A 23170-nucleotide genomic window follows, 5' to 3' on the forward strand; every position below is an offset into this window, starting at 1 on the left:
GAAAAGAACACATAGTAACATGAAAAGTGTTCAGAGAAATCTGCAAAATAAAAAATTAATTTTAGGCATGAAAAATGTATGTGGGTAGAAGCAAAGATAGAAATAAAAGCATACCATGCATCTGACTGATGCAATATGAATGCTTTTACATTTTTAATATTCTTTGTTCTTAAAATGTTTGTCAAACTGGGGAGGATATTATAACAAAAGTAATTCAAAGACTAGTCACTAAAATTTCTTCTAAAATATTGTCTTCCTGGGCCTCCCTGGTGGCACAAGGGGTTAAGACGCAACCTATGAAGCTATCCACAGCCACTACAGAATGAGTCCAATCCCTGGCCAGGGAGCTACCCACATGGCACAGCAGACCTCTCCTTCTCCCCCGCTGCTCCCCTCAGCAGTGTACTTCAGTCAATCTGCCTGTTCTGTTCCCCACTCTGTCTCTGGTGAATCCTTTCACCCCCTGCACCTCTGTCCTATATGCCAGCTCTTGCATGCATAAATAAATAAATCTTTAAAAAAAAATAAAACATTGTCTTCCTCATATCAATGTTCTCTAAACTTTCCAAAATCCAGCTTTCTCCAGTATAAAGTCAACATACTCTATGTTCATTTTCTGCTGACTTCACCCTAACTTTGCATAGTCCCCCCAGGTCTCACCCAACTCATCATATCCAGTACCTAAGTTCCTTCCCTACACTTCAGTAAGTAGTTTTCTGATCATAGATTCCCCTATCTCTGTGATCCCTGAACAGCCCACCATTTCTGATATTTTTATCAACTATTTGACATGCCTCTAAGTTCATATATATGCATATATAGTATTACTCCTTTGCATGTTGCTTTTGTACCCCTGTGTGTGCTATCAGGTCTGGGTGTGTAAGCAGAAACTGTCATAGACAGGAAACAAACAGTAGCTACTCTGTGAATGGAAGAGGAGTAAAGAAGCCATTCCTGGAGTGTTCTTCCCACACGGCGCAGAGATTGCCCCAAATGCCAGGGGCTGGGTACTAGGGGGATAACCCCTCCACTTGCTGCAGCCTCCATGATATTTCCAGAAGGTTCCTCTGTCTGGGAACAGACCCTCCCTCACAAGTGCCCTGCTTAGCCTGGACTGTTGCTAGAATGTCCTTTAAGAGCCCTGGACCACGGCCAAGGGGCAGTTTGGGCTCTGTATTCTTTACTGTCTCCTAAGAACAAAAGTAAAACAGTTCTAGGTTGACTTTATTATGGTTGGCCTATTTTTGACTAGAGTAAGACACTGTAAAAGGGCCAGCAAACTAACTCCAGCCTTATCCTGGGTAAATAGAACTGGAAGACATAGAATACACAGAATGTTACCAACCGAAAGGGGTGGGCTGAGGGGTTGGGGTGGAAAGTGTGGGTGTGATGTAAATAGGTATATGAATGGTCAGGGGCAGTTGGGATGAAGAGGTTGGAAGCACTTGCCCCTCATGCCTCCGACAAACTGCCTAGAAATGCCCTGCTAGGTCTGAGCAGAGCCAGAGTGAACTTCCTCAGGCAGAAGTGCGCCAGCACAGCAGCAGAATGGAGTCGGGCTCACTAGCTTCTAGTTTTATATACTCCAGCATGGCGCGCCTCCTTTTTCAGGTATAAATTGGGCGCAGATTCCAGGAAATCAGACCCCTCTGTCCTGGGGGTCAGAGGGAAATGGCCCCTCCATTTCCCCCACGTCCAACCGTTCCAGCAGCCCTGGGGAGGTCGGGGGAAGGTGGAGGCTAGGGAATTCCTGCACTTTGGGGAACCTTCTCCAAGACTAAGGTCCTCTCCGCACCGCGGAAGCAGGGACCAGCCTTGCGGGTGGTGGCAGCTGCCCTACACCACCCCGCCCCCAGACGCCGCCGGGCTCCAGAGTCGCCGGCGTGGGTTGGGGGAAACTCTCCCAAGTGCGCCCCTGCGCGCGGACACTCGGCTGCGCTTTCGGGTTCCCAGCCCTGTGGACAGCCAGTTGCCCTGGGGACGGAGACAGGAGGCGGGAGGGCCTGGCGCACCCAGCATTCCGGTCTCCTGAGTGATCCACTCTTTTTCCCTCTGCTGGAAAGGAGGTCCACGAAGTCTCGCGGCACAGCGCCAAGGAAGGGGCTGCGACCCGAACGAGGAAGCAGGCAGAGCGAGCTGCGCCCCTCTCTGATCACCCCCTGCCTGCAGCGCCGGCTCCCGCGCCCTCGCTCGCCCGGTCCCCGCAGAACCCGGGCACCGCGCGTGCGTCTCCAGCGGGGCACCCGGGATCCCGCGCCGCGCGCCATGGAAGCGGCTAACCTTTCGGTGGCGGCGGGCGGCCTCGCCCTTCCCCCGCAGCCCGAGGCGTTCAGCAGCGTCCCGAGCCAGGGCGGGATCCTCGGGTCGACCCCGGGCGGCGCCTTCCCTCCGGGCAGAGAGCCATCCTTTTCCGTCTTCACCGTGCTGGTGGTGACGCTGCTGGTGCTGCTGATGGCAGCCACCTTCCTGTGGAACCTGCTGGTTCTGGTCACCATCCTGCGCGTCCGCGCCTTCCACCGCGTGCCGCACAACTTGGTGGCCTCGACGGCGGTGTCGGACGTGCTGGTGGCCGCGCTGGTGATGCCGCTGAGCTTGGTGAGCGAGCTGTCGGCTGGGCGACGGTGGCGGCTGGGCCGGGGCCTGTGCCACGTGTGGATCTCCTTCGACGTGCTGTGCTGCACCGCCAGCATCTGGAACGTGGCCGCCATCGCCCTGGACCGCTACTGGACCATCACGCGGCACCTGCAGTACACGCTGCGCACCCGCCGCCGCGCCTCGGCGCTCATGATCGCGCTCACCTGGGCGCTGTCGGCTCTCATCGCCCTGGCGCCGCTGCTCTTTGGCTGGGGCGAGGTGTACGACGCTCGGCGCCAGCGCTGCCAGGTGAGCCAGGAACCCTCCTACGCCGTCTTCTCCACCTGCGGCGCCTTCTACCTGCCGCTTGGCGTGGTGCTTTTTGTCTACTGGAAGATCTATAAAGCGGCCAAATTGCGCTTTGGCCGCCGACGCCGGGCTGTGCTGCCGGTGCCCGCCAACGTGCAGGTGAGGGGCGGCGGGAGGAACTGGAGGGGAAGGAGTTCGGGTGCGGGGAGGAAGAAGTTCAGAGAAAGGAGAAGTTGGCAGCGGAATCCTGCACTTTTGGGGCGCGAGCGAAATGTTGGCCACTAACGCGGTTGCACGCGCGGGAGCTCGCCATCTGCTCTCCAGAAGCGCTCCCCGGGGGGCTCGTGTGCACCCTGCGCGCTTGGAGGCTTAGTTCCCTGCATGCCTGGTGCCGGGCGAGAAGAGCTTTCAGCACTTGCACACTAGGGCTGAAGCTGGTGCAGGCGCTGGCACACCATCAGGCTGGAGGGGGCTGGCAGGTACAGCCTTTCTGGGAGAGCGGAGGGCCCTTCTGTACCTCCTGTCACCTTTCCCCAGGAGTGGTTGTGTCCGTAGGATTCCCGCAGCCATCAACTGCTTAATCTGGGCTAGAAAGAGAGGGTAGCAGTGGCTGGTAACTGGTCTGGTGGTCGAGGAAATTTCTGAAACCTTTCACTCCTTGTTTTCGGTCTACACCACTCTACTTTGCAGTCCAAAAAGTGTATCTTCCAATTCTGCAGACTGACTCTGCAAAAGGGCTCCGAGGGAGCTTGAGGATTAAACATAGCCCTGGTGTGCCTTTCCTTGCCCTATTCCAGTCTCCGTGGCACGCTCTAGTGACTGTGGAACAACATAAAACTGTGGGTTCAAATCCCAGTTGGGGGATATTGAGGGCTGTTACTGAATATCCATGGGCCTCCCTTCCTCATTTTTAAACAAGTTAATTCCAACTTCATAAGGTTTTGGGTGAGGATGACTTTAGATGATGAATGAAGCACTTGGCACAAGGTGGGTGGCATAAGGTTTCACATTCTTCAACTCTGAGATGGATGGAGGAAGCTGCATTTGGTAGAATTTCTCTGCTTTGTAGTCACTAATCTGTACAGAGCTTTCTGCACTTTCTCCAGGCCCTGATAGATGTCAGTCCCCTCCTCACCCTAGATGACGTGAACTTTCCTTTTTAGGCGTTCCAGGCATCCACATAACAGGCCCAGAGTCCTGGGAATTTACAGCATTTTTGTACTTTTCCAAGTACAAAATATGAGCCAGAGAAAGTGGAGGTGGGCATGAAAGGGGGAAAACAGACAGGGTACATTTTTATATGTTTTTCATTTTTTTTTTAATTTTAATTTTAGAAAGTAATCAGATGTGTTCTTAGGCTACTCAGCTGCATATGTTTTTAAAAGCAGGGTTCTTTTCTATTCATCAGATGGCAGAGGAATTTTGTAGCACAAAATAGGAATGTCAAGGATATAATTGGGAGTGTTGGTAGAGGAAAGCTCTATTCAGAATTAATGTTGTTCATTGAGAGGTCCTTTTGAAATGCCTGGGGTGATTATAGTTTTTCTGTCTGATTGCAGAGGCAGGGCTGACTTTTGTGAGTTACATCGCTCCTATATACACCCAGCGCAATCATGGTGGACTTGATGCCAGAAAGGCTTGCCAAGCCTGCATTTAGTGCTCATTTTTCTGTTAGTGATCATGGGCTCCATTTGGGCAGGTGACATAAAAAAGACAGGACTGAACCAGAGCCTGGCCAATCCTGGGTGGCCACTGGTCAGGAAAAAGATCTCTAGAGGCCAGGGGCAATATTCAGGTTTTGCCAGTCACTGCTAGTAGCACCCTGGGCAAGCCCCTGTCCCACGTTACTTCCCAAGTTCTCTTCTTTATTGCACAGAGTTGATCTGTTATGCCCGATGATCCTGAATCTTAGGATGCTGAGATTGTAGATGAGATGGTGTTTGGAAGTCTCATGCTTCTTTAAACTCCAGCCAACCCTCACCCAAATATCTGGGTAATGTTGCCGAGTCAGCCATTGCAAGCTTTCTGGCAAGAGGACACCCTATAGAAATAAAAAATAGGGCCTCCCCGGTGGCGCAGTGGTTGAGTACTGGGTTGCGATGCTGCCCGCAGCCTCTGCGGCGCCGGTTCGATCCCCGGCTGCTCCCCGGCCACCAGAGGAGGGTCCCACATGGCGCGCAGACCTCTCCTGCCGCCCGCTGCTCCCCTCAGCAGTGTACTTCGGTCCTTCTGCCTGCTCTGCTCCCCGCTCTGGCTCTGGTGAATTCTCTCACCCTCCCGGGCTTCTGACTGTACCCAGTGCATGTATAAACAAAACAAACAAACAAACAAACAAATAAATAAATAACATGCCTCTATTAAAAAAATAATAATAATAATATGCCAGGAGTAGTATCTCTCTGTCTTCCCCTATCAGCTTTTTCCTGCACTCTAGTTGAGAGTTGAGTTGAATTTCAATCCTGCAAAGTGTCTCTACCACTTTCTGTGGGTGAGAGAGGTACTTACCAGGTCTGCAGACCTCTGGCGACCATGCTGTGTACATCCCTTGTCTTTTTCAGGATTCTGTGGCTAGGTCCCGGCGTTAAAATAATATCACAAAGGGGTCTGTAACTGCTCCTGGGCAGGGATTAATTCTTTTGGGGAAAATGCAATTTTTTTTTTTAAAGATTTATTTATTTATTTATACAAGCACTGGGTACAGTGAGAAGCGAGGGAGGGTGAGAGAATTCACCAGAGCCAGAGCGGGGAGCAGAGCAGGCAGAAGGACCGAAGTACACTGCTGAGAGGAGCAGCGGGCGGCAGGAGAGGTCTGTGCACCATGCGGGACCCTCCTCTGGTGGCCGGGGAGCAGCTGGGGATCAAACCGGCGCCCTGGAGGCTTCGGGCAGCTTCGCAACCCAGCGCTCAACCTCTGCGCCACCAGGGAGGCCCCCAAAATGCAATTTTTGAAAGTAGAGAAGTAAACAAAGTTTTGCTGAATGAGTTCCCTCTTGCAGACACTGTTTCTGATGCTTTCATTCATCCTCTTACTTGACCCTCATGATTCAGTCAAGTTGGCTTTACGGTCTCATTAGACAGGACAAGCTAGCATAGGTTCAGTAATATGTGACCCCCAAACCTACAGTTCTTCATTCTCACCCAAAGCTCAGTGTGGGCCTGGCAGCCCCACTGCACGGCTCTTCTCCAGGCACTCACTCGTGGGGCAGGGCCCATATCATTGTTCACTATGCTGCCCAAACATATGGCTTCCATGTGGATGGAGACGAGATATGTGGAGACACAAAAGCCACTTTTTTTTTTTTTTTTTTTTTTTGTGGGACCCTCGCCGTTGGCGGGGGACAGGCGCTGCAGAGGCTGCGGGCAGCCTCGCAGCCCAGCGCTCAACCGCTGCGCCACCAGGGGAGGCCCAAGACACAGAAGCTTTTAACTGCCTTACCCTGAAGCAGCCACATGTCATTTCTGCTCACAGCCCATGGCCAGCCACAAGCTGTGAAATCTAAGGGAGGCTGGGAAAGGAGCCAGTGTTTGGTGAGCACTGACTGCCATTGCCACGCAAGCCTCATTTTCAGATGACAAAACCAAGGTGCCACACGTGAGGTCACCCAAGACCACACAATTATAAAGTGGGGGTGCTGGAATTTGCACCAGAACTAGAATCCCTGGTCTTTTCTTTACACTTCCCTGACTCTGTGCTGTCTCCAGAAACTGGACTTCCACAGGCCTCTCACTTTCACAGGGATGAGGCAGGCCATCACAGCCTAGTCAAGATATTTCACCAGGTGCAGAGGCTCAAACCTACACATGCAAAGTGTCTTTTCCAGGAGAGCGGGAGTCAGTTGGACACAGCGGCACTGCCAGCCAGGAGACAGGTGAATTCCCATGCTGCCAGCCTTTCTTCCAAACTTGTGGGCTGAGCATTAAGTGTGCAGTGTATTCTGCTTCCCACCCCCAAGCTGCCTTTGTGGTTTATAGCTGTTTCATACTGCCTGGTGCTCTTTACTTGTCCTTAGAGGAAGGAAAAAGCAGGGTCAATAGAAGTGACATATTATGACATCAAAAGTTTTGCTTTTCGGGGCCTCCCTGGTGGCCCAGGGGTTAAAGACACAGCACTATCAAGCTATCCCCAGCCACTGCAGCATGAGTTCAGTCTCCGGTCAGGGAGGTGACCCACATGGTGCAGCAGACCTCTCCTGACTCGTCTGCAGCTCCCCTCAGCAGTGTCTTTCAGTCAATCCACCTGTTCTGCTCCCCACTGTCTCTTATCCCCTGAATCTCTGGCCTACATGCCAGCTCTTGTATACATACATAAATAAATCTTTAAAAGAATAAAATAAAAAGGTTTGCTTTTCTTCTTTTCCACTGCTGTCTGATCTCTAGGCACAGAGAGGCCGAGGCCGAGGCCAACGCCAAGGCCCACTTGTTTATTAGCATGGTGGCCCAGAACTGAAAGCCACACATAGGTAGCGGCCCATGGCCATAGAAATGTCTAAATTTTAATTTCTTGTAAAATTAGAGGAAAATGAACATAATAGTAATGAATATATAGTAATGACCCCAGCCTCGATTTTATTAGCCTTTATAATATGGCCATAAAATATAATTTTTAATATTTTCTTTTTTTTAAAGATTTATTTATTTATGCACACAAGAACTGGAGTGTAGGCCAGAGTTGGGGGGTGGTGAGAGGATTCACCAGAGACAGAGTGGGGAACAGAACAGGCAGAAATACTGAAATACACTGCTGAGGGGAGAGCAGGCGAGTCAGGAGAGGTCTGCTGCGCCATGTGGGTCACCTCCCTGGCTGGCCAGGAATTGAACTCGTGCTTCAGTGGCTGCGGGAAGCTTCGCAGTGCTGTCTTAACCCCTTGCACCATCAGAGGCCCCAATTTTTAATATCTTCTTAATGGAAGAAGGGGCCCCCAGAGGCCACGGTGCCTAGGGCTCTCCTAGGTGCTTGCTCCGTTTCACTCATCCACTCTATCAATAAGTGTGTTGGGAGACTGTGAGCACAGTGGGTAAGAGCAGGGTTTTGGAAACAAAAGAGAGCTGAGTTTTCATGCTTTTTGTGCCACTGAGTCTCACTTTCACCAAGTGACTTAATCCAAGCCTGCATTTCCCTGTCAGTAAAATGGAAATATTGCCACCTGCCCCATAATATTCTGGTGAAGAGTCAATGAAATAATAATGTGTAGAGAGTATCTAAAATAATCCATATATGATAGATGCTGCATTATTTTCATGCTTATTTTTAATTTCCTCTGATAGATTACAAATAATAAATTATTTTATTACCTACCATCATAGGTGGATTAGTCATTTACTGCTTGTGTAACAAATTACTGCAAAGCTTAGCAGCTTAAAATGACAAACATGTCCTAACCCCCTGTTCCTCGGGCCAGGCCTCAGGGACGACTTAGTAGAAAGTTCTAGCCCGAGGTGTCTTGTGAGAGGTGGTGGCCTTCACAAGCTTGCCCCAGGCTCGGCTCCCCCTGTCATGGTTATGGGCAGAACTTCTCAGCCCTGTGCCAGGAAGACCTCGCCACAGAGCTGTTGAGTGTTGTCACAACAGGGCACCTGGCTTCCCCAGCCCCCAGGAGTGAAGCAAGGGGGAAATTGCAATGCCTTTTTTGACCTAGTCTCAGAAGTTATACCTGATCCCATCCCCTATATTCAGTTCATAATAAATGTGTCATTACTTCAGCCCACACTCAAGGGAAGGAGAATTAGATTCTATCTTTGGGAGAAGGACCAATGAACTTCTCGATATGTAAAACCTTCATGATAAGACACACTGGTAGTGTTCAAAATTAAATTGACTCTTACTGACCACCTCACAACCTCCGAGGTTTCAAAGAATGAACAAACATGGTCTCTGCTCTCAAGGGAAGAATTTTAGTAGACCACAATTATAGGATTATAAATGCATGAAGTCATTTTTTATTTACTTTTATTTTTTTTAAAGATTTATTTATTTATACAAGAACTGGGGTACAGGCCAGATGAATGGGAGGGTGAGAAGATTCACCAGAGACAGAGTGGGGAGCAGAACAGGCAGACTGACGAAATACACTGCTGAGGGGAGCAGTGGGCAAGACAGGAGAGGTCTGCTGCACCATGTGGGATTCTTGCCGGCCGGCCGGGATCAAACTCCTGCTGCAGAGGCTGCGGACAGCTTCACAGTGCGGCGTACAACAACCTGCGCCACCAGGGAGGCCCAAGGTCTTTTTTTTTTTAAAGATTTATTTATGCATACAAAACTGGGGTACAGGCCAGAGGTGGGGGGGAGGTGAGAGGATTCACCGGAGACAGAGTGGGGAACAGAACAGGCGGATCCACTGAAATACACTGCTGAGGGGAGCATTGGGTGAGACAGGAGAGTCCTGCTGTGCCATGTGGGTAGCTCCCTGGCCAGCCTGGGGATCGAACTCGTGCTGCAGAGGCTGCGAACAGCTTCATAGGTTGTGTTCAAACCCCCCGCCCACCAGGAAGGCCCCGTCTGTCCATAGCACAATGGCCCCGAAAGGCTGGACAGTGTATGGGAAAGCACTTGGTAGCCTGTACAGGCAGAAATAAATGTGTAGTATTGAGCTCTAGAGTTTGTGATGACAAACTCAAACTGTAAAAGTGCATCTGAGATAATGCTATATTATAAAATATTTGACTCGCTAAACCAACCTTCTTTATTAAGGTAGGAAGTTTGTGTGTTATAATTGTCCAGCACATGGTTCCTGAATCACCTGACTTGAAATATGTTGCTGTTGTAACTAAGACAGTGAGCAGAGCCGCCTAGCTAAGTACTAGACATACATCAGGAACTGTGCAAAGCTGAGGTACCCCACGCTTGCAAGCTAAGAAATCAGTCTGCCATAGTACACTGAATGCAGCAGAAGACCCAAGACTCCTGGATGGGAGTCAAGGGTGTTTATTGTTCCTGGCCCACAAGCAGCAAGAGCTCCACGTTTGGTATCACTTCTGTCTCTCAAAATCCCATGGGAGTGACATAGAAGGGCCCAGATGGATTTGCCTTTCAGTAGAGAAACCCTCAGAGTAGGGAACTCAAATCTGTTTTTGTCCAGTGTTGAATAATAAATCAATCAGCTGCTCTTAGGAGACCTGAATTTTTATGATAGGTTGCAAGCAAGCGTGCCCTCTTTCCACTGGGAGACACTATCTTTATCTTCCAAGGCTGTTTGTTTTACAAACATCCTCAACAAACTAGTTTACAACAAGGCTCCCAGAGACTTTGCTGACAAAATGTGCAGAAATGGAAAGAGAATTGTCTCCTCCCAAACACTTATTTATTCAATACATATATATCGAGTCTTTCTTATATGTATAACATTATGTTGGGTGCTAGTTCAGGAGACTCATTGTCCCCTCCTGGAGTGTCAGTCATGACACAGTATTTGAGTGACGATTCAAAGTCCACGGCCTGATATCCAGTACTTGTAGGAAGAGTAGGACAGAATATTTGAAACTGGAACTTGATGGATCTCTAGTAGGTGGTCCCTATACACACAGCAGGTGATTAATAGATGTCTGAGTGCAAATTATTTGGTAGAGTTGTTTCTTAATTATAGATGGAAAACCACAGACTCTAAGAAGGTATTTAGGTGAACTCTTAAGACATGTCTTAGCATGACAGAGAGAAATCACATAGGCCTGGAATCAGCAGACTGAGCAGACACCTTTGTTCTGCTTTTCTAGCTTGTGTGGCCTTGGTAATGGCCATGGCACTTGAGGTCTCCAACCATCTGTGTATCAGAGCTCTTCTTTTATACGGGGCCTTGTATATAATAATGGTCTGTATTCTTGCCTGCAGCATAGAAATTCTAACCTATGGTCGCAGGACTCTTAAGCCTATAAATGGTCATTCGTCAGATAGAGGTACAGAGGGAACCAGGGCAAAGAGACCTGGGAGAGATAAGACAAGAGAAGAAAGATGGGGAAGCTCAGGGATGGCCCCAGAGCAGGTTGCTTGAGATCTAGAAAAATTGCCCAGGAAGATAGAGATGTCCATTTTGAAAGCACCTAAGCATAAATATGATTCTATTTTTTTTTAAAGTTCTTCTGGGGCCTCCCTGGGGGCACAAGGGGTTAAGACGCAGCCTATGAGGCTATCTGCAGTCACTGCAGCACAAGTTCGATCCTGGGCCAGGGAGCTACCCATATGGCGCAGCAGACCCCTCCTTACTTGCCCGCTGCTCCCCTCAGCAGTGTACTTTGGTCAATCTGTCTGTTTCATTCCCCACTCTGTCTCTGGTGAATCCTCTCACCCCCTGCATCTCTGGCCTCTGCCCCAGCTCTTGCATGCATAAATAAATAAATCTTTAAAAAATATAAAGTTCTATGTTTTTTTAAAGATTTGTTTATTTATGCAAGAACTGGGGTACAGGCCAGAGGTGTGGGGGGTGAGAGGATTCACCAGAGACAGAGTGGAGAGCAGAACAGGCAGACTGACTGAAATACACTGCTGAGGGGAGCAGCGGGCGAGTTGGGAGAGGTCTGCTGTGCCATGTGGGTAGCTCCCTGGCCAGGGATCGAACTCATGCTGCAGTGGCTGCCGATAGCTTCATAGGTTGCTTCTTTTTTTTTTTTTTTTTTTTTTTTTTTTTTTTTTTTTTTTTTTTTTTTTTTTTTTATTTATTTATTTGTTTGTTTATACATGCACTGGGCACAGTCAGAAGCGCGGGAGGGTGAGAGAATTCACCAGGGCCAGAGGGGGAGCAGAGCAGGCAGAAGGACCGAAGTACACTGCTGAGGGGAGCAGCGGGCGGCAGGAGAGGTCTGCCGCCATGCGGGACCCTCCTCCGGTGGCCGGGGAGCAGCCGGGGATCGAACCGGCGCCGCAGAGGCTGCGGGCAGCTTCGCAACCCAGCACTCAACTGCTGCGCCACCGGGGAGGCCCCCAAATATGATTCTTAAAATTGGGGTCTATGGGAAGCCACTGAGATCAATCACTTTTACTTTTTAAAAAATTTTTATATATTCTTTGCATCATTCATTTTTGTACAATGTATGCTTTCTCCTTTCAGGTGTAGTTCCTATGAAATCCCACCACCTATTCACCCGTGTCCCATCACCATAGTCCCTTGTGCTCTTCCCTCCCCTGTTTTCATCCTTCTCCCTCCTCTTCCCTGCAGAATATCTCTGATTTATAGTTGCCTGTTGATTTTTATTTTTCATTTATTATAATTACTTTCCCCCATCTCTCATTTGTTTCCTCTATATTCCTCCTATAACCATCCAATATTTTTCTTTTTCTTTCTGGCTTATTTCACTGAAAATAATCCCAATCACTTTTACTTAAGGGTACAGAATAACATGAAGGAGTTAAGTGTGTGACTTTGGGTTCAAATGATTTGAGTTTCACTTCCAGCTCCAACGCTAGGCAACTTAGACAAGTATTTAACCTCTCGGAGCCTTTTCTCAGCTGTGAAATTAGGATAATAATAACAACACAAGAGTTTGCTGTGAAGATGAATTAAATCATCCCTTACAAGCAGTTAATATAGTATCTGTTTCATAATGGATTCATGGGAATTTTTGTCTCTCTTGGTTTTCCATTGAATATTACATTTTATTTCTTTTAAAGATTTATTTATTTATGCATACAAGACCTGGGGTACAGGCCAGATGTGTGGGGCATGAGAGGATTCACCAGAGACAGAGTGGGGAGCAGAACAGGCAGATCTTATGACATACACTGCTGAGGGGAGCAGTGGGAGAGTCCGGAGAGGTCTGCTGTGCCATGTGGATTAGCTCCCTGGCCGGCCTGGCTGCTGATAGTTTCACAGTGCTGTGCTTAACCCCTTGTGCCACCAGGGAGTCCAGAATATTACATTTTTAAATGAAAAAAAAAATCCAACTTATCAGTCTCCTTCCAAAGCAGGATATCCCTGGTTCACCTATTTCTTTGCGCTGTTTCTGGAAAGGGGGCACCATCTTCCAGTGTCACAGAAGTCTCTAGAAGGCAGGGGAAAAGTCTGCAAACATGGGCTTCTGGCAAGCAAACATGCTGCCGGGGTGGAGGCTGGGTTGTTTGAATCTGTTTAACCAGAGCACTTGCCTTTAATATTTCTGTCTCCCAGCAGAGCTTGGCACGGAGTTTACCCCATTTCTGTATTTCAGTATCATAACAAGGATTTGGAGTTTGCATTACCCAGTGGAGGAACTCAGGTGCCTAGGCAGTCCTCTAGGTCTGCAGAGGAATGCCTGGAAGTGCCTGTGAATGAGCTTAGTGGGAGGAAAACAAATGAATTGCTTTCACTTCCTTTCGTGCCATATTTTCCCTTCCCTATTTAGAGATCTCAGGAGGCTGTGCTTTTTAACTCAGACTTCCTCGGGTGACATGCTGATGATCTTCTGAATGGGAATTAATTGGTTGGTATGATTTTGGCTCAAAGAAGTAGACATGGAGCTCCCACCTTCCCATGAGCGCGGAGAGGCTTTGGTGCCACTCCTTAAAGAGGGGGCTCCGGTGAACAGCCACAGCGTATGTGAAGCCAACTAGGTGTGTAGTGGAAGCAGCAGGGTATGTGGGGTGGGTGTTATTTATTCTATTTCTTTTTTTTAAATAAATAAATCTTTTTTATTTTTATTTTTTTAAGATTTATTTATTTATACAAGCACTGGGTACAGTCAGAAGCGCGGGAGGGTGAGAGAATTCACCAGAGCCAGAGCGGGAGCAGAACAGGCAGACTGACGAAGTACACTGCTGAGGGGAGCAGCGGGCGGCAGGAGAGGTCTGCGCACCATGTGGGACCCTCGCCCGGCGGCCGGGGATTGAACCGACGCTGCAGAGGCTGCGGGCAGCTTCACAACCCAGAGCTCAACCCCTGCACCACCTGGGAGGCCTTATTCTATTTCTTGAATCAAGCAGCTTCCTTTCTCTCCACGTGACGAGTGGCAGGAGGCTAGGTGTGCACTTGCCAAGGGCAGGACTCTGCTTTGTCCCCATATCCGTCTGCTTTCGAGTTCCTTTCGCGATTTCCTGACTAAAGTCAGCAGTGGTCAGGGGACGTAGCAGAAGGCACAGATCCTCTGGAAGGTAGTGCTGAGAGAGGGGAGTCCTGGGTTTCTCTGAGACAGGACATTTGGGAACCCCCATGATCATGCCTCCCGCCGTCCCATCCCAGTGAGGAGAGCGGTGAGTGTGTGTGGACACTGTGAAGTGCCCCATGTCATCCAGTTGTCCTGACGGCTGCTTCTAGCTGTGTCTAGGAGAAAAACTATTCTCCATCCTTGCTTGGGAGTCTCTTGTTTGAGTTTTCAGCACCATCTGTGGCCCTGTCTGGCAGCACTCCAAAAAAGGAAGGGAAATGCAGCGGCAGGCCGGTCTGTCCTCAGGCTCAATCTTCCTTTAGCAGCTATTTCCCGGGTAAACACAAGGGGCTGCTGCCAGGCGGGTAGTGAATACAAGGACAGCACCGACCCTGCCTCGTTCAGCCGGACATCACACCCATGATCACACAGTGGCCACAAAAGAGGACAACGCGGTGCCAAACAGGGAGATGAGATTGAGCCTCCAGTGTCAGGAAGGCCCCACTGCGCGGGCTGGCGGCCTAGGAAGTGGGAGATATCACAGGACAGGGAAGGAAGTGTGGGGAGCGCCAGAGCCTCCTTAAAGGAAAGCCAGTTATTATCGCCAAGCCATTTACAGTTTGTTTCTTTCGAAGCTAGCAAATACAGAACTCTCCCATAATTAAAACAGAATCCACTCAGCCCAATAATTATAGTTTCTTGAAATATTTATGCTTATAGTTTGCCTCTCCAGCTGAGGACTTTGTGAGGAGCAGGCCTGGGTCTGCTGTCCTTGGGCTCCTAGTGCAGCCCCCTGACCCCCATCACCCAGCCTGCTCTCCTCCAGAGTGACTACTGATGTGCATGTGCCAGAGGCTAGGCTGGCACGCATTCCCGTTTCATCACCTTGTGACAGGTGATAAAATCACGAGCCTCATGGACAGAAAGGAGCTCGGCCAGCACGACTGGAACTAAAGTCTGAGTCTGACACTAAGCCTGCTTCTCTGAGCTGCCTCCCACCTTTTCTATCATATTTAGTATTATATTCCTATGATAAAATACCTATTTTCTATTGTCCTTTTTGTATCGTTTTAACACTGTGGGGATCACCACTCTTACTCTCTGAAGAACTTTTTTTTTTAAAGATTTATTTTATTTTTACAAGAACCAGGGTACAGGCCAGATGCGTGGGAGGGTGAGAGGATTCACCAAATACAGAGCGGGGAACAGAACAGGCAGACTGACGAAATACACTGCTGAGGGGAGCAGCAGGTGAGACAGCAGAGGTCTGCTGCGCCCTGTGGGTAGCTCCCTGGCTGGCTGGGGATCGAACTTGTGCTGCAGAGGCTGAGGACAGCTTCATAGTGCTGTGCTTAACCACTCGCACCACCAGGGAGGCCCCACTTCTATTTTTAATGGATTACGGTATTAATGCATCTCAAATGAAGTGAACTGAGGTGTTAGATGAGGTGGGAGTAGCCTCAAGCCACTTTACTGCCCAGTATTACGGCTTACACTGTGTTTTTTTTTTTTTTTTGTCTTTTATTTTAAAGATTATTTATTTGTACATAGAGGAACTGGGGTGCGGGTCGGGTCAGAGGTGTGTCTATGTGGGTTGGGGGTGAGAGGATTCACCAGAGACAGAGTGGGGACCAGAACAGGCAGATTGACTGAAATACACTGCTGAGGGGGCCAGCGAGCAAGATAGGAGAGGTCTGCTGTGCCATGTGGGTTGCTCCCTAGCCGGGGATCAAACTCAGTCCTCAGTGGTCAGAGCCTGAGACTTAAATCCTAGGCCACCAGGGAGGCCCCCTGACTAGCCTTTTAATTCCACATTTCTTTGTTCCAAGGTAAAAGAGGCACCTCCCGAGGCTGAGATGGTGTTCACAGCGCGGCGGCCAGCGGTAGCTTTCCAGGCTGGCGGGGACTCGTGGCGGGAGCAGAAGGAGAAGCGGGCGGCCGTGATGGTGGGCATTCTCATTGGCGTGTTTGTGCTGTGCTGGATCCCTTTCTTCCTGGCGGAGCTCATCAGCCCCCTGTGTGCCTGCAGCCTGCCCCCCATCTGGAAAAGCATATTCCTATGGCTGGGCTACTCCAATTCTTTCTTCAACCCCCTGATTTACACAGCATTTAACAAGAACTACAACAATGCTTTCAGGAGCCTCTTCACCAAGCAGAGATAAACACGGGCTTGTGGGGACCCACGAGAGAGGTGTGGGGAGGAAACTCGTGTTTCTGGCCTTCTCTAGTGATCTGGGAGCCCGCCTCACAGCTGTGTCAGGGACACACCCTTGGTCCCAGACTGCAGGAGCAAAGGTTCTCTCAGCGGAGCAAATGTGTGGTGAGGTGCGCCCCGCCCTCATCCCATGTGTGTGGCTGACATGGTGGGTCCAGCATGGCCCGTGTCCCCATGGAGCAGGAACTGGCCCGGTATCCTTTCCTGACAGCACTCTAATTCATAGAGTGGACACAAGTGGAAACTGATTCACCTCTCCACAGTTTCATGCTCTAGTCCTAGAGAGAGTCTCCAGCACAGGGCCCCAGGGGCCTCTTGGGACCCACTCAGGCCACAGGACTTCCCTGTGAGATATCACTCCCTCCACTCCTCATCCACCCAATTCAACTTATGTTCCCCAGTATCTAAGGCAGTGTGTCCCAATTTGTGAGATGAGAATGATCTGAAATGTTGCCTTGGAAAAGATTGTTCAGCTAACCCTTCTCTTCTCAATCAGACATTCAACAAAGAGGCCTGATAATTTGTATTTTAGTAAGTTCTCTAGATTATTTTTTTTGTCAGTGAGAGACTTTGCTGGATGCATAGGATCTTTAGCCCAATTACATTGGCAATTCTCGGGGAGGAGATCCAGGCAGCAGGGCTTTGAAAGCTCCCAGGTGATTCCAGTGAGTGGCCAGTATTGCCAACCCATGGTGAGGCCCTTGTTCTGGGCTTCAAGAGAGCAGCTGTGAGAAGTGCTCCCATTTTATCACATACTGACTTGTATGTGTAACAAAAAACACACTGTCAGCATTCATTTCTAGGCTTGGAATCATTCATGCACAGGGCCTTCCCAGTGGCGCAGCGGGTTGAGTGCAGTGCTGTGAAGCTGTCCACAGCCTCTGCAGCATGGGTTCGATTCCCGGCCAGCCAGGGAGCTACCCACATGGCACAGCAGACCTCTCCTGTCTCACCCACTGCTCCCCTCAGCATTGTATTTCGTCAGTCTGCCTGTTCTGTTCCCCACTCTGTCTCTGGTGAATCCTCTCACCCTCCAGCGCATCTGGCCTGTACCCCGGTTCTTGTATAAAATAAATAAATAAATCTTAAAAAAAAGCTCTCGTATAAATAAATAAAATCTTTAAAAAAAAGAATCATTTGTGCACATACACATATTCACACATAGCCATCTGCACACATAGCCTTACATATTTGTACATATGGACACAAGCAACACATGTATATACACGTGCACGTGTAAGTCACTGAGATGCCTGCTGTGGAACTCAAAAAGAGCACCAACAGAGCCCTCCAAACCTGGCATCGTGAACCTTAGCCTTCCCGAAAATATTGACTGTGGCCCACATGTGTAGGAATCCAAGCGCCTGGATGCAGGAAAGGCCTTTTTATGTCATTTTGGCCCATCTACCTGAGTTTGGAGGGAGACTGACTGCCGATTGACAAGGCTTTTTAGTTTATGCCAAATAGTCGCCTCTCCCATGGCTCCCTTGCTGTCTGGGGTATGCAGACATTCTTTGAGCTTACACACTCGCGTGTAATCAGAATATAGGTCCATAGTACCTCTTGCCAACCTTTGGGATCAGGTAGGTTTTAGGATTTAGAATGTTCATTTTCAGTTTTAGAAAAGCAACATGATGTATAGTTCATACATTTTTAACACCCTCTGCTAGCCCTGGGGCAGCTGCCTCTAACCAAATGCATGAATATTTCTGTAGTACTATGTATGAATATTTACACTGTGAGAAAAGGACTAAAAATTGCTTCACATTGGTGCCAGCCAGTTGGGTCCAGATCATATTTTGTTGTTTAATGAGTTAGAAGCAATCTTTGTTTGCTGAACTTTTTGTGTTTTTGCAATCGTGGATATGGGATTGTGAACCCAATCACCCCCAGCTAGCTGCAGTGCCAGCTTTGCTAGGTCTCAGCTCTGTTGAGAGGAGAGATTCTGAAGGGAGTCTGGGGAGAGCCCATGGTTCAACTGTCCCCTTGTTCTTAGAGACTGGGACATCCCAAAGATGCTTCGTATGATCCTCTAGGGCAGCTCTCTCGGAATTGGGTTTTGCAGCTTTGTTCTTTCATTAGAAGAAGCTACGAGAAATAGTCTCAAGAAACCTATCAAAGTATTTCATGTATTGTCAAAGTCACTCTTGGTGAAGACATATTTTCTTAAGATAATGAAGACTTTATTGCTGTGATTCCATGTGCATTTTGATCAGGAGGAAGAACAGAGGCAAATTTCTGGCTTAAGTTTGGAATCTATGGAGGACCCCTTCACTCCCTTACTTATGTTTTTAATGTGTCTAGCCGGTCTATAATTCTAGTTCTTATTTAGGTTATCCCTATCCTAGTGTTTTGTGTTCTATCTATATTTTGCTATCAAATTCCATGTATTTCCTACAGACCTCCTGTAGGGTAAGTGAAAAAGTATCAGGCTTTCTGCCCTCTCACCATTAGGATTGATGATGGATCCCTGCGGTCCTGAATGCATGCCTGATGGCGGGCACCTGAATAGGGTGTGGGCCTATGTAGATGGGATTCACCTGGGCTGAGAGACTGGGCTTATAAGGGCGGCGTCATGGGGACTCCAGTAGGAGCAGAGAAGCAGAGAGAACGAGAGCGAAAGAGAAGCAGAGACCACCAGAGAACGCCGGAGAGCCCAGAAAGAGTGAAGACTTGCTGGGGGCTGGCGGGCTGGCAGGCCCTTGACACCCCTTGCCAGCCGTGTACCTGGTAAATCCCAATAAAAGCCTGAGAAGCCACCGAGGGCTCCAGGACTCTCTTCTCCTTACCCTGTCTGCTCGGATCATAGAAAACCTGCTCTGGCCGTTCCCGCCCCTACGCCACCTCATATCATCTGTGAGAAAGTTGATGACTGACAACCTGGATGAAGTGGAGCAGCTAGGTATGTAGTTACCAATCAAATGGCATGCTCAGCCTTTCATTGTCCTATTTTTAAAGGATGGTGCTGAAACTTGGGGCTACTGGGGATCTTTTTCTCCTGGCTGAAAGCTAGTAGGCAATGTTAATGCAGAATCAGGAATACATTTTAAGAGTATATTTATCAAGCACCTGCCAGTGCAGCCGTTGTTGCAGGTTTTATACACTAATGTTCATTTCATCCTACATCTATCCTACAAGGTAGGTGCTGTCCTCATCTAAACACATCCCAAGAGGACAGGGAGCTAACCAGGGTCACACAGTGAATGCACAGAACTTGGTCCATAGCTGGACACAATCAGTCATATTCCAACAGGATGTAGGGAAATGAATCAGGCTTTTATTCTCCCACCCTCCCGCCATTAGCCTCTATGGCTGGCACCTGAAGCTTTGCACGGACACCTGTGGTGGTGGGCACCTTGGTCCAGAGAGCACGTGTGTGTGCATGTGTAAATGTGGATACCTGTGCTGAGGCCAGGCAAGGAGGACCCCTCTAAGATGAGACCATGAGACTGAGAATGCCAGAGAGAGGCCCGGAAAGAGCACAAAGACTCATGGGAGCTGGGGAGCTCAGTTGCCTGTCTGCCCGATCCCAGCTCCCCCTGCCTGGCCTGTGCCTGCCTCCTTGCACGCCAGCCTCCCTGCCTGTGTACCGGTTCCCCGAGAGGGCATTAAAGGCCTGTAATATCCACCGAGGGCTCCGGGAATTTCTTTACCCTTGTCTGCCTGAGTCAACAGGGAACCTGCCCTGTGCTCGCTAGTACCACACATGAGAAAGGTGAATAGAACCCAGGAGAAACCCGACTGGACTCCACATTTCAAAATTCACTTGCATTTTGCAGCTCAAGACCTGTGTGCACCTCTGTGGGCTGGCCCAGGTGTGGTGGATTGGGTTGCATTATTCCAGTGGATTCCAGGCAGGAACTTTGGTGAAGAGTCTGTACGGTCGGGAGCTCTGGGGTTAAGTTCTTTGGTTTACCCTCATGAGTGGATAGGATGCTTTATTGTTGTTCCTTTGGGCCTGGGCTTTTGACTTTGATAGCATCATTGTGGAAGCATCATGCAGGGGCCATTTATGCTTAGAGTCCCTTTTTTGCTTTTTTTTAAAGATTTATTTATGCATACAAATACTGGGGTGTAGGCCCAAGGTGCAGGGCATGAGAGGATTCACCAGAGACAGAGTGGGGAGCAGAACAGGTGGATTGACTGAAAGCACTGCTGAGGGGAGCAGCAGGCAAGACAGGAGAGGTCGGCTGCACCATGTGGGTCAGCTCCCTGGCCGGGGATTGAACTCAGGCCACAGTGGCTGGTGATCGCTTGATAGCGCTGAAACTTTAACCCCTGAGCCATCAGGGAGGCCCAAGATTCCTTCTTAAAAGGAAGCTGTTTTCTTGCAAACTTGATGGCTGTTTCTGTTGGATCTTTCAGACTTGACCCTTTTCTTCAATTGGTGAGGCCTTCCCTGAGTACTTTCTTTAATTATGAAATGCTGAATTCCTGAAGTGATCAGCTGACAATTAACTTTATGTAAGGATGCACTTATAATTCCTTTTCCTGCAGAGTATCCGAAGTAGAAATCTATTGACAAAATATCTGCTGTACAATGAATATTTCAGGAGCTTCCTTAAATAAACGTAATGTCTGTTTTGTCTCAAAACCCTTTGCCTGTAGAACACAACTAAGACAGGGTTGGGAGGCTGTGAGAATTCATCTCATTCCTGTCAGGATTTATTTGCTGACTAAGATGTCACTAAGGTCTCTTGTCAGAATACAATTCCAGAAATTTCCAGAACTGTAAGATGGATGTGACTAACTTACTAATTTTATTTAATAAATTCTGTCATGTATGATGTGTATAAAGTAAATAACTTGTCTCCCTTTTAACACGGTCTCCATGTTAAGGCTGCTCTCTGTTCCCAGAGGTCTGCTCTTTTGGACCCTCCACACTAGTGCTCTGGTGAGGAGAAGTGAGTTGGAAACCCCAGGTCATAACCTATCATGACATCAAAATGCTGTTTGCGTCAGCTATGTTCTCAACGCTTGTGCACAATTACTACACAATCTGGGTGGTGCGTAGCAGCAAGCCTTTCTTCTTGTAGAGAGGAGTTGACTGGGATTTCCCTGATCTAGGCTGGCCTCTTCTGGGCTCGGCTGCAGCAGGTCAGTCACATCTGCTCCATGTGTCCCTTGTCCTCCGTTCTCAAGAGAGGAGCTCAAGAGGGCAAGCCCAGCAACACAAGCACATTTTCTTTGTGCTTTGCTCAGATCAAGTCTGCAAACCCACAGACTGAGCAAAAGCCCGGTGTCATGGCGGGGGACGTACCTTTCACTACCAGGTCACATGACCCAGGCATCTGTTCTGCGGTACTAAAGAATAGAAACCAATAACTTGATGCTCAGCATTTTATAAAAGAAAGGAAGGACAAGAAAAAGTGCAGTGTAGAAAAAGTAGCACTGTCTCGTAAAATGTTTGTTTCAGGTATATTTCCTTTTTTTATTACATTTTATTTATTTATTTTTTATTTTATTTTTTTAAATAAATTTTATTTTTATGTTCCCCATACAATTGCAACCCCCTTATTTTGACCCCAATCCCTCCCCTCCCTACCCCCCACCCTCCATAGTGTCTCTGGTTCACTGTTGTTTATTTTGATTTTCACTTTCTTATTCATTTTCCTGGTCCCTTATTTAAGTTTTCTAGATTCCTGCTATGAGTGAGACCATCCGGTATTTTTCTTTTTCTTTCTGGCTTATTTTGCTGAGCATGATCCCTTCCAGCGCCATCCATGTTGCTGCAAATTGCATGTGTTTATCTTTTTTGAATGCTGAGTAATATTCCATGGTGTATATGGACCACATCTTCTTGATCCAGTCATCTGTTTTTGGGCATTTGGGTTGTTTCCAAAGCTTAGCTATTGTAAATAGTGCTGCTATAAACATACGGGCGCAGGTGCTCTTTGGAATTGATGTTTCTGTGTCCTTTGGGTAAATACCTAGGAGTGGAATTGCTGGATCATTTTTTTTTTTTTTTTTTACATTTTAAAAGGACAGTTTTATGAGGCGAAAGAAAGAAAAAAGAGAGGCACCTGCATGATCACAGGCGAGCTGCCTGTTTCTGGTATATGTTCATCTGGATTATTAGTTAGCCTTTAACTGGGTTGCCTGCTTTGGTGCTTATCCCGCTGTGGTCTGTGTTTGGTTGGGGAAGTATAAAGTGGGGAAAGCACTTTAGCCAGCGGGATCCCTATTATGATCTTCTCAAAACCCTCCAGTGGTTTCCAACACAGGTCCGCTTCCTCACCCCAACTCACCTGCTCGGCCAGCAGCTGCCTCAAGGCCTTTATCCTGCCAACTCCCTCTGCCTGGAATTCTCCTGCAGGGATCTGTGTGACCCAGTCCCTCATTATCATAAAGTTGCAACCACCACCACCACAACCCCCCACGCAGACACTCTGGACCCGCCTTCCTTCTCAGTTGGCACACGGACGCGACATGCGCTGCAGTTTACACATGTACCTCATTGGCATCTTTTCCCCATTGGCGTGTAGCTCTAAGGAGGCAGGTTCTTCTGTTTTGACACTGCTGTATTCCCAAGGCCTGCCCCATTGTAGACAATCAAATAATTCTTGGCAGAATGAATGAGTCAACAGGGATTTATCTTCCTCACGGGAGAAGAAATATGTAGGCAAGAGGTCCCCAGTTTGGCTCAGCAGCTCATCAAGTCTCCAGGCGTCAGGCGCTCCATCTTTTCACTCTGCTCAGCTTGCTGTGTTACGATGTTTCTTCTCAGAGTCTCAAAATGGCTGAAGAGCTCCCGCCACCTTATACTTTCCCAACAAAACCAGCAGCTTTCCAAATGCACCTTTTGCTGGTTACCATCAGCACAAGTCTCCTCCCTGTGTGGCCACAGGGGCTTAGACACCCATCTGTATTCCACTCTTGGGGCATGGAAATTAGATTCCCACGACTGCTTCGGAACCAGAACTGCCTCTAGGATTCCTCTCCTGGGCCTGGGCCAGGGCTCATTGCCCCCCAGCCAGCGCAGCACAGAGCCAGCTTGCCTGGTCAGGAAAGAGCCACCTGCTCTTGCAG

General features: G+C 48.6%; 1 protein-coding gene across 1 annotated transcript; it reads left to right on the forward strand.

The window, feature by feature from the left end:
- Window positions 1–2265: 2265 nt before the first annotated feature.
- On the forward strand, window positions 2266–17211 carry LOC119254732 (5-hydroxytryptamine receptor 5B). The gene is made up of 2 exons (XM_037521819.2): window positions 2266–3042; window positions 15756–17211. Exons 1-2 carry the CDS (start codon window positions 2266–2268, stop codon window positions 16086–16088), a joined length of 1110 nt encoding a protein of 369 aa, XP_037377716.1. The 3' UTR covers window positions 16089–17211.
- The last annotated feature ends 5959 nt before the right edge of the window (window positions 17212–23170 follow it).

This window comes from Talpa occidentalis, unplaced genomic scaffold (genome assembly GCF_014898055.3).
Source record: "Talpa occidentalis isolate TD23 unplaced genomic scaffold, MPIMG_talOcc4v2.1 talOcc4.3, whole genome shotgun sequence".
Classification (NCBI taxonomy): domain Eukaryota; kingdom Metazoa; phylum Chordata; class Mammalia; order Eulipotyphla; family Talpidae; genus Talpa; species Talpa occidentalis.